We start from the raw sequence: 14,546 nt of genomic DNA on the forward strand, positions 1-14,546 counted from the left end.
GTAAAGAGAGCAAGCGGCCACAGCCGCCGTGCCGGCACCACGTGAGAGCCAGCCAAGGCGCCCTCGGCAGCCAAGTAACAACCCATCCCCAGAGAGCACCGCTTCAGCGGGAGAAGGTGGAGGGCGAGTCTGTCATCATGGCTTGGCTGAGCACCAGGGCAGCCAGTCGTTTCTGGGCAGTGAGGGGAGGCTCCCACAAGACCGGGACTCGCTAAGGCTCGGTGGAACAGGAGGTGGACATCTCTGTCCGAGGGGCAGGGACCAGGTCCCAGTTAGCCCCACCACAGTTACAAGGGGGCTCAAGGGATCTCTCTATGCAGGGAACGGTGTCCTTGAAGAGCTGCTGCCAGCTACGAGCCTCTGTGACCTCCCTCCATCCTGCCAAGGCTCCCTCATCTCATAAAGACTGTTCTGGAAGGGAGAGGAAGCCAGTCACCTCGCTCAGCCAGCACTGTGCAGTCTCTCTCGTCACTGCCTGGCAGCCAGAAGCAGCCGGAGGAGGGAAGGGAGGCTTCTCCTCTTTCTGCAGCAGGAACAGGAAGACCAGCGATTGCACCACATGGAAGAACAGCCCTAACGCAGCACACACACATGCGCACGCACTCCCAGACACACATCTCACACCCCTGGGACCACGGCTGGCATGTTCAGACTTTCAGCAGTAAGAGATATGAGACAGCGCAGAGCGGTTAAGATCTCCAGGGGCTCTTTGGTCTTAGTTGATAGTCCTAGAAAAAACAACCTCTTCAGCTTCGGTTGTAGCATGGCTGCGTAAGATCTAGCTGCTATTTAGTGTTTGGCAACTGCAAGAGGGAAAAAACAGGGCTGTGTGTTACACGAGAGGGGTAGGAATGGAAGTACAGTGCTGCATTTCCAGACGTGCTCCCGGCTTTGCAGCCAAACAGGAGTCAGGGTGTGGAGAGCAGGAAGAGGAAGGAGGGTTCCTGAGAGGACCACTAATCCATCGGGTGTTACACCAACGACGAGGTGGACGAGGCCTGGCTTGGCCAAGACAGAGCAGCTGCCTGAACAAAACCACTGCTGCTTAAAAGCTCGAAACTTCAAGGGCAACAGAGAAGAGAAACTTCAACTGCAACATACAGACAGTGGCACCGTTCTCAGCTCCAGCACGGCTGATGCAGAGAGGAAAAGGTGAACACAGCTACACGCAGTTTGGGCAATGGAGAGAGAAGCTCTGGCAGAGTGCCGTTACCAGCCGCTTTCCTTGGGAGCTTTAGCTACATGAGTCCTGCGCCTCTGATCAGCCCTGCTCCTGTTGCTGTCACCTTTCTCCATGGGATCATGGACCACGGGAGAAATTATCAGAGCTGGGCAAGCATGTCCTGCCCTGAGAGCTGCACACACTCGGTGTCTTCACTGATTCACCAACTAAGACACATGCCCAGGGGTAAGACAGGCAATATCCAGTCCTTAATACAACACGGCTACATCTGGTGACAAGGCGTTAGAGAGGGAAGCCAGAAGAAAGACACTACGGACACAAGAGGTGTTTCATGGCCAACAACCCTAAACCAGGGGCCTCTAGACAGGCTGGTAGCACAAGAGCAGAGTCAAGCGTTCAAGACCAAGATCACTGCAGTAAATTCATTCCATAACCCTGCCCTAGGTTTGTATTTTATTCAGGAATTTAATACCCCCTCTCCAAATGCATGAACGCAGGCAACATCCTCCTGTACCAGATCAAAGAGCAGCTCTGGAAAAAAACATCAACCAGCTTAAAACTGCTTACAGACAACTCAAAGACCCCCGTTGGGACTAAATACCACTAAAGGCAAACCCCAGACTGCACTGCCATGCTGCTCAGGAGCGTGACGGGAGGAGGAGGAGGTGGTGGCGATGGTTTAAAGACATGGCCGCTCCTGCCCCTGCCAGCTCGTCCTACTCTGTGCATAGTGCGAAACAGTGCAGTCATTCATCAGAGAAAGTTCAGGACCAGGGAAACTCGGTTCCCTTTCAGCCAAACAATTAGAGGAAGGAGAGGCAGTTCTGTTTTAGCTGGGCCGGCACTGGACTTGCCCCTCTGAGCTGTCTTCATCGTCTGAGCCTCCAGCCCCACCACTGGTCAGTCCTGTAATCCGGTACCCCATGTTGAGCAACATCACCTCCAGCGGGTCTGCGTTCATCCGTCTCTGGTTCGCTTGGGAAGCACCTTCCATGTCTACGACCACGCGGCCATTCAGGGTTTCACTCTGCAAGACAAGGAAGAAGAGGCCTCAGCAAGGAGCGCCAGGACCAAAGAGAGGTTGCTACCGCACCGCAGCTCCCAAGACATCCCAGGGGAAGGCCCAGTACATGTGACATCGCAAGACAAGACAGACTGTCACCACAGCTCATACCTCTGGTCTAGGGTTCCACAGTCGTACAACTGGGTCAATGCCGCTGGTGGCCAGGAAGCAGTAACTGGGATGAGGCTGGAGACAGTTCACAATTGACTCGTCTCCCTGCAGCACTCTAACGAGGTTGGTGGTTTCTTTCTCCCAGATGAAGAAGGAGCCGTCATCTGACCCGCTGACTATGTACTGGGCATTGCTAGGGCGAGAGAAGCAGAGGCTGGAGATCGCAGCTCAGAGACACAGCTGGGTTCTAGCAGACAAGGGACATGAGGCTGCCACCCCTCACACCTATACAGCTTTCTGTGTTGGTCTCCTCCATCCCCAGGATTCCTGTTTTCCATCCCAAATGGCTTTTCTGAAACACCAGCCCAACTGGGTTCTCTGTGGATCTGCTACTGATCCAGCTATCCATGCAGGCACACAAGGAAGAGGGTTTCTGTCACCTTTTTCAACCCTGCAAACCAGTGTCAGCATCATTTTAGGAACGGTCTCGAGGGGCAGAGCGCATTCTGCTGCTGCTCATGCTGCTGTCCTGCATCCCTGCTATGCTCCACCAACGTACCTGCCAAAGAAATTGGCCTCTTTGATGTCCGTAGTAGTGTTACAGTGGCCACAATATCGGAATTTGTAGTCGTAGCTGCGCTCCCTCAGCACCATCTCATCCTCTGAGATGGAATCCTTGCGGCCTGTGGCTCGCAGCCGGATAGGGCCACCCCCTTTCTTGTCTTCAGCTGGAAAGACAACAGATTTCCCTCTTCACAACTGGGGGAGGAAGGTGTTCTCAGCAAACAGAAAACACTCCGGGAGACCCCAACAGCTTTAGAGAAGCGTGAAGGACAATTCCAGCAGGGAACAGAAGCACAAGCTGCCTCCCAGATTATCTTCTGGGTACATCAGACTCCTTTTATCACGCTCTCACTCAAGAGCAAACTAGGACCAGTTGCAAGGAAAGAACAGGCTCAGGCCAGCTTTTGTGCACAGTAACGATCAAACTCTGAGACTTTGGAGCTTTATTTCAGAGGGGCAGCTTATGGAGAGAATTCCTTACCCAGTCACCGGATTTCTGGACAACCCTGAAGAACCCCACTGCACTCCAGCACTCACCGTTATCGTTCTTGGAGAAGAGGGCGGCATTGATGTCCCTGTCGAGTGCATCGCAGGCGCTGCTGTGTGCTTGTTCGGGGAACTTCCCTTTAAAGTCATCCAGACACTCCAGTGCTTCTGCCACGTACTTGAGCTCAAAGAGGCAGCGGGCAAGGCGGAAATGAGCCTTCAGGTGGCAGGGATTCAAGGATATGGCCTTCAAGCAGTCCCTTAAAGCATCATAATGGTCCCCATCCCTGAAGAGAAGGGAGTGGTGGGTTAGACAGCCCAAGCAAAAACAGTGCACATTGTCCACTGCTGTTTCCCAGTCCCTGTTTCACTCCAAAGCTCGTTGTTCCCAGCAATCCCTACGCAAGCAGACACCCCATGAGCTCACGTACAAACAGCATTTGCTGTTTGTCAGGGGCACCACCTGAAGCTCAGCTTCTCGAACACACCTCCACTGATACACAGGCAGCCCCAGAATGTGACCAGCGGGGAAGCCCAGCAAGCCTTGACCTGCCATTTTAAATCCGGCAGAGCCGAGCTCCCTGATAGAACACATTTAGGGAAGTCCTTTGAAGATGGAGGATGCACAAGCCCTCTGGCCAAGCAGACACAAGGCCTCTCTCCTGCAAGGCGAGCGGGTTCTCCTCGGAGCACGGCGGCTCACGCGTGCCCCTGTGTGGACGCACAGCGTGGCAGCATCTTTCCCTGCCCACAGCCACTTGTAGCCCTCAAGAAGGAGCTACAGAACCACCACACTTCATAGCTCTGATGGACAAATGAATAAAGCAGCATTTTTTTCTCACCTTCATAGGAAAAACCTTGAACTTTTAGCAGAAAGCGTTATAGCAGACTGGCATTACAATGGATATTTATACCCTGTTTACAGCTACTGGAGTCTATGCTTCATTTCCCGAAGCTCCACGGCTGTGAGGATAATTCGCCTCTGCTTGTGCTCTGGAAGCAAGAGAGACTTGTCAAGCCTGCTGGTACTGCAGACAGAAGCTGAGCAGTCAGCCCGGGCTGACCCAGCATCAAGCCTAAGCTGCTCAGAGGCACCACAGTCAGTCCTAAGAGCACCAAGTCTCCGTATCCATCCGTATGATGGATAGTAATAACAACAACGAAGTTTCACAGCTCTAACCTATGTTCACTGCACCTACCAAAGTCTGAAACAGTCCCAAGGGGAAGGGGCTGAATCGCCCTGTACTATTTGAGATCATGTGGAGCGGGAAGAGGAGCTCCTGTGTCTCTACTCGATCAAGGGAGCTCCGGATCGTCGGGTAACACGCTAAGCAGCACTTACTCAGTGCTAGGAGCACATTCTGCCAACCATTCACCCCGTCTAGGAGGACAGTGGCCACAACTTGCAGCAGAGCACAGAAGGTGGAGCGTCTCGCCCCGAGATCTGCAGCAGAGCAGAAGAAACGCAGCTCTTGAGGGCTCTTTGCAGCACTGTGTCCCTGTTAACCCAGCAGGCTGGACACACAGCATCAGGCCACTTTTCTCCCAAGAAAGAGGGGACGCGAGTTACCTGTTGTAATGACAGGGGGGTGTCTCACGTTTTCAGAGCTGACTGAGCTATTAGCTGCTTTGCCACCCTCCAAAATCCTTCACCCTCAGCTACCAGTGTAAGACAGCCCAATGCACCGGTGTGAAAACGTCCACGTTGAGATGTAAAGCAGGCACTGACTCCTCCCAGCGTTAAAGGTTTCACTCAGCTCGTGCAAAAATGCTCTTAACCAGAAACCAGCTAAGTACTGTCAACGCCGAGCGCTGAGAGCAATCTGGAGAGAGCCGCAGTTGGCTCTCAGGAGCGGATTTTCAAAGGACAGCATGAGCCGCGCTGCAGAGCACGAGCAGCATCTGAAGGGAGATGAGCGAGGGGAGGATGGCAAATTACAGACCTTCCTTTCTTCGCCATCTCTCTGTTGTTCGGAGAGCGAGGCCAAAGCAAACCCTGCAGTGTTCTGCAGGGTGGCCTGTAGCTGTTCCGTGAAGGACACCTCAGAGGCATGCAGTGGGTCAGCATGGTCACTCTCCCTCTCCGTGACACCCCAGCCACTCTCTGCCGTACAGCAGCAGCTGTTCCTAGCAGAGAAGTGCCCCAGCTTTCCTGCACCTGAGAAGATACCAGCTCAGGACTATTTAAATTCTAATCCTTGCAGCCACAGAAACCCACTGTGCATATATTTTCACATCTTCCTGCTACCGAAAGCCGTAGCAAAGCACTGGCTGACACACAGAAAGGTTCAGATCTGCCAACATCCTTCGGGTAAAACAATTCCTATAAGAAAAATGTCATTCATGAGAGCAGCACTCAGCTTCTGTCTTCCATTCCTTAATCTCAACCTATTGTTCTTCTCCCTCTGAATGCTGAGGTCTTTTTGAGGCAGCTCCCAAATCTCTGCGCTTGCAAAACAGCCAGTAGGCCAGTTACCAACTGCTGGCCACTCTTTATCTTGGCAAGGAGATAGGAGAATGCATACTGGGGATTTCAGTAGGGAGAGGAGGAGGATATCCTCACAAAGCAGAGGTAGATGAAGGACCACAGCTATTTTAAATATGTTAATGGCAAGTCATGCTACTCAGTCTTATGCTGCTCAAGGGGACAGATACTAAAATAACTCAGCTGTATCTTGCAGCTGCAGCTTTGGCCATTGGTCAGAGAAGACATTACCTACTGCAGCAGCTAAGAGCAGATTTTGCAGCAAGACAGAACCTCCCCCAGGCTCTGAGGCACCAGCTGCCACCTCCTCAGACCCCTCCGAGAGGCCTGGTTCCAGTCAAGGGGAATGTGGGTTAGCTGGGGTAACTGGGGAACCACCAGGTCACGGGTGACTATCTGCAGTACCAGTTACTTGGCAAACTCCAGGCGATGATGGTACGTCATGAGATAGGAAGTTATGAAGCAGTGACCATGACCTCATCTGTTAACAGCAGACTTAGAGCCACACTCTACAGATCAGAACTGCCCAAGGAAACACAAACACCCCTGGAGACACTCATGATGCTGCTTCTCAGAAGTGGATCTTTGGTTTCTTTTTAAACAGGAAAGGGACGGAGCATTACTCAGCACAGCAGGAGGCAAAACGATGAGCTGCCACCAGCCGCGCTTGCCTGCGTGCTACCTGTGGCCGCAATTTCTCCACACGTTGCCGCGCAATCCCCTTGTTCCATGCCAGGGCTGACCCACTTATGGCTTGATCCAATAACCCCCACTCTGCTCCGCACGCCAGCCTCCCCAGAGGACAAGAAGGTGTCCATGGCAGTGGGAAGCAGGGCCTGTGACACTAAACTCTCTGACGTTCTTGGCTTCCTTACCACTTGCGCTTCATGTAGGCAGCGGCTCTGTTTCCGTAGAGCATGGCGTTGTTGGGGGCTTTCTGAACCGCCTTGCTGTAGAGCTGGATGGCTTGAGTCCAGAGCTGGCATGCGAAGGCCTCGTTGGCTTGCTGCTTGATTCTCTCCAGGTACGGAGGTAACTCCACTTGGGGACTGAGGGGAAAGAAGAAAGGAGCACAGGTAAGTCTCACATGCTCCAGGTAAACGTCTACAATGTTGTGATCTAGCTTAGCAAGTCCTGGCAAGCATTAGCTAACACCAAAAGTGTCAGAAAAAGGCAGAAGAGACCCTGAACAAACCGAGTTTAGAAGGAATGTTTCCTCTGGACCATCATTTGTCTTCCACTTTTCCACTGCTTCCACTTTTTCTTGACATACACTCAAAATTGAACAGTGGGTATTTTTAAGCATCGGATCCCTCAGACTTCACCAACACACCTGTGCTTTCACTGCATGAACAACATTTCCAATCCTCTCTTAGCAACAGAATGCAAATTCAGAAGGAAACCAACTATGAGTTCACAGGGCTGCACAAGGTCCCTGCCCAGCAGCCCCAAACTCCCGACACATCCCTGCTGCCGTGGCGCAGGGGCCACCTAGAGGAAATAAGCTGAAAACACTCAAAAAAGTGACTTTGGTGGAATCCAGACTACCCATTTATGGTATGAAGCAACTGCGCTTGACTTAACCATGGCTCATCAGCTGGAGGAAAAATCAAGTCAGAAGATGGGCTTCAAGGCTGCTTCTGCCTCATCCCAACTACAGTCTGCTCTCAAAGCAAGCAAGCAGCAGGAGCAGTAGAAGCGAGCTCTCCACCCACTCAGCTCACACGCACACCGCAGGAGTAATGGCTCCAGCACCACTGGGGTGAAGCGGTTTTGGCTGCTTCAGTCCAGCTTGCAGCAGGCAGGCGCCCAAAAAGCTGGCAATGGGAAGCAAGGGTCTTTGGATCTGACAGCCTGACCCAGATCCTGCAGGTCAGGAAGGAAAAGCCACTCGGGACAACTAAGAACACCTTGATCCAGGCCTGAAAAGTCAGTTTAGTTTTGTCCACAGTGATTCATCATAAAAAGGGAAAAATGTTCACAGACAACACTTCTCCCAGGACGCTTCTGCCTGATCTGACTCCTGGTCGTAGCCCACGCACCAGAAGCGAATCAAGCTCCTAGGACAGAGACCACTTGACAATCAAGTCATGCCAAGTGGATTTGCACTTCACACCTTGTTTTACTGCACCTAACCCTGGCAAGGGGACAAGGACAAAGCCACAGGGCTTTCAGGTGGGTCAAGCTGTCCCCTCACCTCACATGCGCTCTGCCTTCGGACAGGCGGAAGCCGTTGCTGTGGAGATGGATGCCATTCGACACGCCGTTGGTGGAGGTTTTTCCATTCTGCACTTCTGAAGGTAAGAAAAAAACCATATACAGCTGTATAAGTATCAGTGTAGATTAGACAAACTGGTACCTGAAGCTTTGGGGAGCCATCAGGAGCTGCAGGAACCCTCTGAGGGTCAGGCAGCCACATCATCTGCCATTTCTATAGAAAACCCTCAGCTTAACCTTTTACAATTTGCATTGATGCTGCAGCCCGGGGTGCTCCTGCAGCCACTTCACAGGCTGGGAAACAGGGGTCACCATCCAACACTCAGAGATGTCAGTGTGCAGAGCCATGCGTGCAGGCAACGCTTGGCCTTCATGCGATACCACCTGTGCCAGAACTTTCTGCGCCCAGTGGGGTGGAGTGTGTGCTGCGAGCGCACCACGGAGAGCCTTGTTCAAACACTGTCCTGCCGTGTACAGCGTGCCCTGCCCAGAAGCACCCACCCACAGCCAGGAGAGGGGAGAAAGGCAGGCAGGGCACGGATTTGCTACCGGGACGGGAGGGTTAAGGCCTAAGGCAGGCCGGGTGCACACATCAAACTCTGCCCGAGCTCAGGGGACAGGGAAGGGGCTGAGCAGGGAAGGCTCCTTGATAAGCATCAGCCTCTACCCAGGGAAGAACACTGCAGCCCTTCACTGCACGCTGTCTGCAGTAGCTGTGTACAAACAGGCCCTGTAAGGAATAAAAGGCCAGGAATAAAAAGGCTTTAGGATATACTTACTCATCAAACAAATGACTTTTTGATTCAACTATCTCAGCACCAGGAGGGATATTAGTGCCAGGCCAGACTCTCAGACTAGGGAAGAGATTGTTCTGTCTCCTTCCTGACGGGTGTGTGTAAGGCGATAACAGATGCATTCTACACTTTACTAATAAGTTTATTAAAAAATAAATAAATATACCAATTCCACGTCTGTGCACAAGGTTTTCTGCCTTAGCTGAAGGCAGGACACCAGAACCTCAAGCACTCTGAGTCTACTTCACCCTTCGCGCACAGCTTTAAGCATCCTCCTTAGCTCACAGCCCCACTCCTCTCCCCAGCTCACTTCTCTCGTCAAGATACTGGTTTTGTCACCCCGCAGAAGGGTTTCAGATCTCAGGGTATGAACTGCACTGCACAAACAGCCCAGCAACAGCCATGCCCTACTTCATTTTCCCAGACTGGGCTGCGCCCTGAACAGGAGTTGTGTGGTGCAGGATTTCCCTCTGCCTTCCACTCGCCTCCACGACAGGAACCCACTTACCCCCTGAAGTGTGGCACTTCTTCGGGAGGAGAAAAGTGTACGGTCGCTGCTTGTAGGTGAGGTCGAACAAATAGACCTAGGGAATGAGAAAGAGAATGAGACAAAAAAAGAGTCAGTGAAACATGGATGCTCAAGTCACAGACATATCCATCTAACCCTGTTCTATATGGTTCCACATTTGCATTTCGCTATTTCCAGTTCTCTAACTGGGAGTCTTGTTCATAGATGGGTACAGGCAGGGTGGCAACAGAACCAGTGGTGTGTGCCATTCCAGCACTGGTGCAGAAAGAATAATGCTGGGAAACAGGAGCCTTGTCTCACTCAAGTGGGAAGAACGCCCTCTCCACCCCCAAAAGATGACCTGAGCACAAACCAACCTGCTGAAAAAGCTTCAACTCCACTGGGATATTTTGACTCTTTAATTGACACGGTGATCATGAAGAAATCAAACGTTTATTGACAGAAAAGAGGCAGGACACTCAACCAAGGCAAGAGTCTAAGACGAAACCACGATTTCCTGAGAAACTTCAAGAGCAGCCTTGCTGAGCCCCAATTTCAAACTGTGCAGGAGCAGGAACACAGCGCCCAGCTCAGAGCTGCGACTCACCTCCTGCCGCACCTTCTCTAAAAAGGGCATGCAAGTGCACGTGTGAGATGAGATCTGCAGAGGACAACCACAGAGCAACTTGCCCACAAGCAAAGGTCCTGCTTAATCCATGCTGATTAGTGCTGTCAGGAGGATTTTCTCATTCCACTGATAGGCTTTACAGAAGATCCATGAATATCACCCAGCGCTTAAAATTAAAGCCATCAATATTCCAGGTGAAGGCCTCTGCTTCTGCAAGTTCCTTATTCGCTAGATTCTATTACACAGGCAGTCTGATGTTTCAAGAATGAGTTATGAAATCTTTTCTAAGTCAGCAAAGGTCAGTTCCAGAACTGGGGCGGGGGGGGGAGGAATGAGGGACCAGTCAAGATTCCAGTACAACTAGGACTCCTGTGATTGTGATCCCAGCTGTCCTGCTAAAGTCCACTGAGGTGACAGGTTCCTGGCAGAACCAGGGGGGGGGGAGGGGGGGTTGTCTCTTCCCCCACCACCAGACTTTCACACTTTCAGAGAGTGAAATATTAATTGGAAAGCAGTAACAGAAAGCAGTTCAAGTTTGATTGGCAGCAGCCTAACAAATAAATCCCGTTTAGTCTGGATGAGTCAGAAAGCAGTTTAAAATCCATTGTATTACTCACAGAGAAGCTGCTACACGTGTTTTTGAGCACACACACCAACGTATGGTGGCCCAACCACCGTGTGAAGCTTTCTGCCAAACTTCAGCTGTCATCTTACCTGCTCCCCTCCCATGTTGACCAAGAGCTCAGTGCCATCAGGACTGAAGGTGACGTATGTGGCCACCAGCACTCTCAGTCGGTTGTTGTAGTCTGGAAGCTTCACAGGAAGGTGCCCTGTGGAGAGGCGCACACAGATGAGTGTAAGTAGTAAGCGTCATCGCTGTCCTACCCCAGGGATTGTAGGAGAGCAATGTCACGGAGCGTGTGCACCTAAGTGACCTTCCACTTCCTGCTGCTGTTCATGGAACCCTTCCATCAGCCACCCAAACACATAGGTGTGGCACAAGCTGCCTCTTATCGATTCTGCACGGGCGTTCCCATGTGAAAACCCCGGATTATAACCAGCCTGCTAACATGAACTCTGCGGAACCCGGCAAATCTCAGGTTTAGGGATTCACTGTGGATTTGACTTCTGCGGTTTGTGGCCATCTGCAAACAAATGCCTCCATCTTCAAACCTCTGATCAGGCTTCCCTAATGAAGCCCTTAGCACAACCAAACCAAGGCTCCTAAATATTCAGCTCACGCACAGGTTCTTCTGCTTCAGACAGCAGATGCGTTGCATGACCAATTCAGGGGACCTAAGAAATCCTCTAGCGGGACTCATCACAAGCCAGACTGTCAAAACTGGTCTGGCTGAACATGCTGGTCTAAGAAACTTTAAAAAAAACCAAGCATTTTGGGGGGAAAAGATAGTAAATAACGAGCACTGGAGAATAATGTCATCTAGATTGCCCAGATACCGCATCACTGACTCCTCATCTGCAGGATGAGGACAAGCCACTTCTGTGCCAGAAAGATTTTGAACAGCAGCCTTGCTGGGACCAGTTCCAGCAGAAAGCCTATAGCGCCCAGGTTATGCAATCCTTGACTTTCCAGTAAAAGTGACAAACAGACATTTATGCTGGACCAAAAGCAGCAAGGCCAGGTCACCAACACACACCACTGTGAATGAGGGAAAGTGGGCAGGAAACATGCATGAGAATTCACAGCAGAGGAGTGAAATGAACTGCAGTTCCATGAACGTCCCAGTGTCAGAGAGCTCTTTCCTGCAGTGGTTTCTTGTGTCATGGGTAGAATTCTGCTTCTTCAGGCATTTACTTAAAAGTCCCACCAGTGACCCCCATCACAAGTCCCAGTACCTGCCACGTAGTACTGGGCAGCACCGTCCGGGAGGGGTTTCTGTCGGTCACAGAACGTGTGTACACCAGCCGAAGGGCTCTGCTTCATGCTTTTTCTAGCCAGAAAAAAAAAAAAACAAAACAGTCTTATAATCACAGCACTCAGCTGCTGGAAGCCTGATTTACCCTGACATTTCTTGTTCACACACAAGGGCAAGGCCTCATGCCGGTACAGCTGCCTCACAGCACCCCAGAACAAAAAGACCATGTAAAAAGGATGATAGAAAAGATGATGTGATAGAAAAGACTGGCTGAAACCTCCCAGCGAGGCAGGCGAGTGCCAGAGCATCACAACCCCCCTTTCCCACCAGAGCCCTGGCCAGGCTCCTGCACTGCTCACGCCTGCCCACAAAAGCTGGTTGCTGTTACCTGTGGTTGTGGATCATGCGGATGTCGTAGAGCCGTACGAAGGGCCCGCTTGCCCCTACCGCTAAGTAGTTGTTATCCTGGGGGTTGACCGTCAGGCATTTGGCCTCCACCAGCTGCCCGCAGTACTCCGTCAGGTCTATCAGCACCTCGGAACGTTTACTGTTCTCGCGCAGATCGTACTGTCTGTGGAGGGAAGAGGGAGTCAGACAGTCCCTGTCACAGGATGACAGGAGCAGCAACACGAGAGATCAGCGTGCCATGGTGACGAACCAGAACCACTCAAAATGGCACATTTAGACTGCTCAGGGGTGACCTACGCTTAACTCCTGTGCATGAAGAGATGACGCTAACGGTATCAACCGTCATTCCTGTCACAGGTTACGGGAAGCATCTCAGGTCAATCTACACCAGGCCTCAATATCAGGCTAACCACTAAAACCAGCTCTATAGTGTTCACAGATTTAGTCGAGCTCCAAATTAAACCCCAAGTCATGGCCTCACGAACAGCAGCTCGTATGAAACGTGGAACAGACTCTCGCAGTAACACGACTCAAACAATTTAAGTCTCAGTGACTCTGGAGGGACAAGTCACTCGCTGTTGTACCTCCCTCCCATTTGACATGGCTGCTCCTTTTTTGGTCTCCCCCTTTCAGTGGCAGAAAGCAGAGGAGCAGAGGAGAGTATTTATCAGATGAACCTGCATTTCAAGATGAATCCTTCCAGTGTCAGGAAAGGGAGAGATCAGTTTAAGCTCTTTAGTACAGAAACGGTCTCTCTTCAGATCTCTGCACACTGCAGTGGATCCTAATCCAAATAATTTGGGGGCAGAATAACGAGAGTTCTGTACCTGATCAGTCCATCTTCTGCAGCACTCCAGAAGGTGTTAGGCCACATGGGCGCCGTGGCAATCCGCTTAACCCTGTTGGTGTGATCTCCAAACATGTGGATGGTCTCCTTGACGGTCAAGTCATGGACATGCACCTTGGAATCTGCAGCTCCCGTGATGAGGATACGATCTCCTGAGTGCGGCAAGAACTGCGGGAGACAGATCTGACATTCAGCTGGGGAAGTGCTGAGGCTGTTCATACAGATGTCGCTGAGCTGTCCTGGCAGGTCACGGAGCAGCTTGCTTTAGGACCCCAGGCTGACCCGTGTTGGTACCCCCATTACCCACACATGAGCATGCCCGCCCTAGAGTCGCCAGCCACAGCAGCACACAAAACAGCCTCTTCATCACACACCCCAATTTGCTTCAACCATTTCCTCTGAATTTACAGAGAGAATGAGATAAGCCTGGGAGCTGCATAAACTAAGAAGTGCAGGGATTAGATTTAATGCAATTTTTTCCTAACATTAGAAAATTTATATTATTTGGAGGGGAAATTGCTTGCAGGAAAACGTTTCCCAGCAAGGATCTATCCCCAAGCTGCTTCGGTCACTGATTTTGTAGCTGCCCATTCCTCCTAACCACGTACCTTGACAGAAAAGATGTTTGCAGTATGTCCTGTGTGCATAGAAAGGAGTTTCTTGTGGTGCAGAGGGTCCCAGACAATGGTGTGCTGGTCATCAGAGCCAGAGGCCAACAAGCTGAAAGAAACACAAGAGAAGAATGTTCCAGCATCCTCCTGTTCTAAGCTGCAACCAGTCTGAGAGAGAGGTTTTGCCGCAGCCAGCCAGTAAGTTAACTCAGCCTCAAGCACCCAATTTCCCTCGCTCCTCAGCACTGTGTTCTCATGGCTCGCCACACGCTGACCCATTTGGCCAGTTCAGAGAGCTAAACCAGCCAAACAGCAGCTCCACAGGAAACCAAGCGAGTGGTTTTTGTCAGCTGAGCTCACTGAACCAGCTCCCCACAGGTTCAGACGGTGCAGGGGGAAACACCGGGGGAATGTGGTCCACAGCACAATGCAGGGCCTCCGTTTTCTGCGTTAGCCTGGCTGCACTAACCACTGCCCATGACCCTCAGACCTCAGCCACAGCACTCCCGCACTTTGGAAGCGCCCAAGCCAGGGTTCATTTAGAGATTCACAGGCTGCGGCAGAGATATTGCAAGGTGCTCTTTGCCTTGTACATCACTTGAAGCAAAGGCAGTTGGTATCTGCAACTATCAGCTGTTTTAAACTTCTTTCCTTGGAGCCATATCTCTTTCAAGTGCATGAAATTTTCCCTGGTAAATAATTCTGAAGAGTATCAGACAGCAGACTTCGGATCTTGCAAGAGGCTGTCAAGAAACAGACGCTCT

At 51.4% G+C, this 14,546-nt stretch overlaps 1 protein-coding gene across 3 annotated transcripts in view; it reads right to left on the reverse strand.

Annotated features, from left to right (window-relative positions):
* Nucleotides 1-1,604: 1,604 nt before the first annotated feature.
* Nucleotides 1,605-14,546, reverse strand: part of WDTC1 (WD and tetratricopeptide repeats 1) — a 16,839-nt gene continuing 3,897 nt past the window's right edge. Inside the window, exons 4-15 of one of the 3 annotated variants that reach the window (XM_010133832.1) lie at nt 13,780-13,891; nt 13,152-13,339; nt 12,305-12,487; nt 11,897-11,991; nt 10,754-10,869; nt 9,412-9,487; nt 8,090-8,183; nt 6,768-6,941; nt 3,453-3,694; nt 2,917-3,085; nt 2,358-2,550; nt 1,605-2,210 (exon numbers count right to left, since the gene is read on the reverse strand). In XM_010133832.1, coding sequence (XP_010132134.1) covers nt 2,013-2,210; nt 2,358-2,550; nt 2,917-3,085; nt 3,453-3,694; nt 6,768-6,941; nt 8,090-8,183; nt 9,412-9,487; nt 10,754-10,869; nt 11,897-11,991; nt 12,305-12,487; nt 13,152-13,339; nt 13,780-13,891 — 1,840 coding nt within the window. In that variant the 3' untranslated portion in view covers nt 1,605-2,012. Of the gene's footprint in view, nt 2,211-2,357; nt 2,551-2,916; nt 3,086-3,452; nt 3,695-6,767; nt 6,942-8,089; nt 8,187-9,411; nt 9,488-10,753; nt 10,870-11,896; nt 11,992-12,304; nt 12,488-13,151; nt 13,340-13,779; nt 13,892-14,546 lie in introns of all 3 variants that reach the window. The other 2 variants (XM_010133833.1, XM_010133831.1) reach the window with 2 other exon arrangements.

The sequence above is a fragment of the Buceros rhinoceros genome, unplaced genomic scaffold, assembly GCF_000710305.1.
Source record: "Buceros rhinoceros silvestris isolate BGI_N320 unplaced genomic scaffold, ASM71030v1 scaffold22543, whole genome shotgun sequence".
In the NCBI taxonomy this organism is placed as follows: Eukaryota; Metazoa; Chordata; class Aves; order Bucerotiformes; family Bucerotidae; genus Buceros; species Buceros rhinoceros.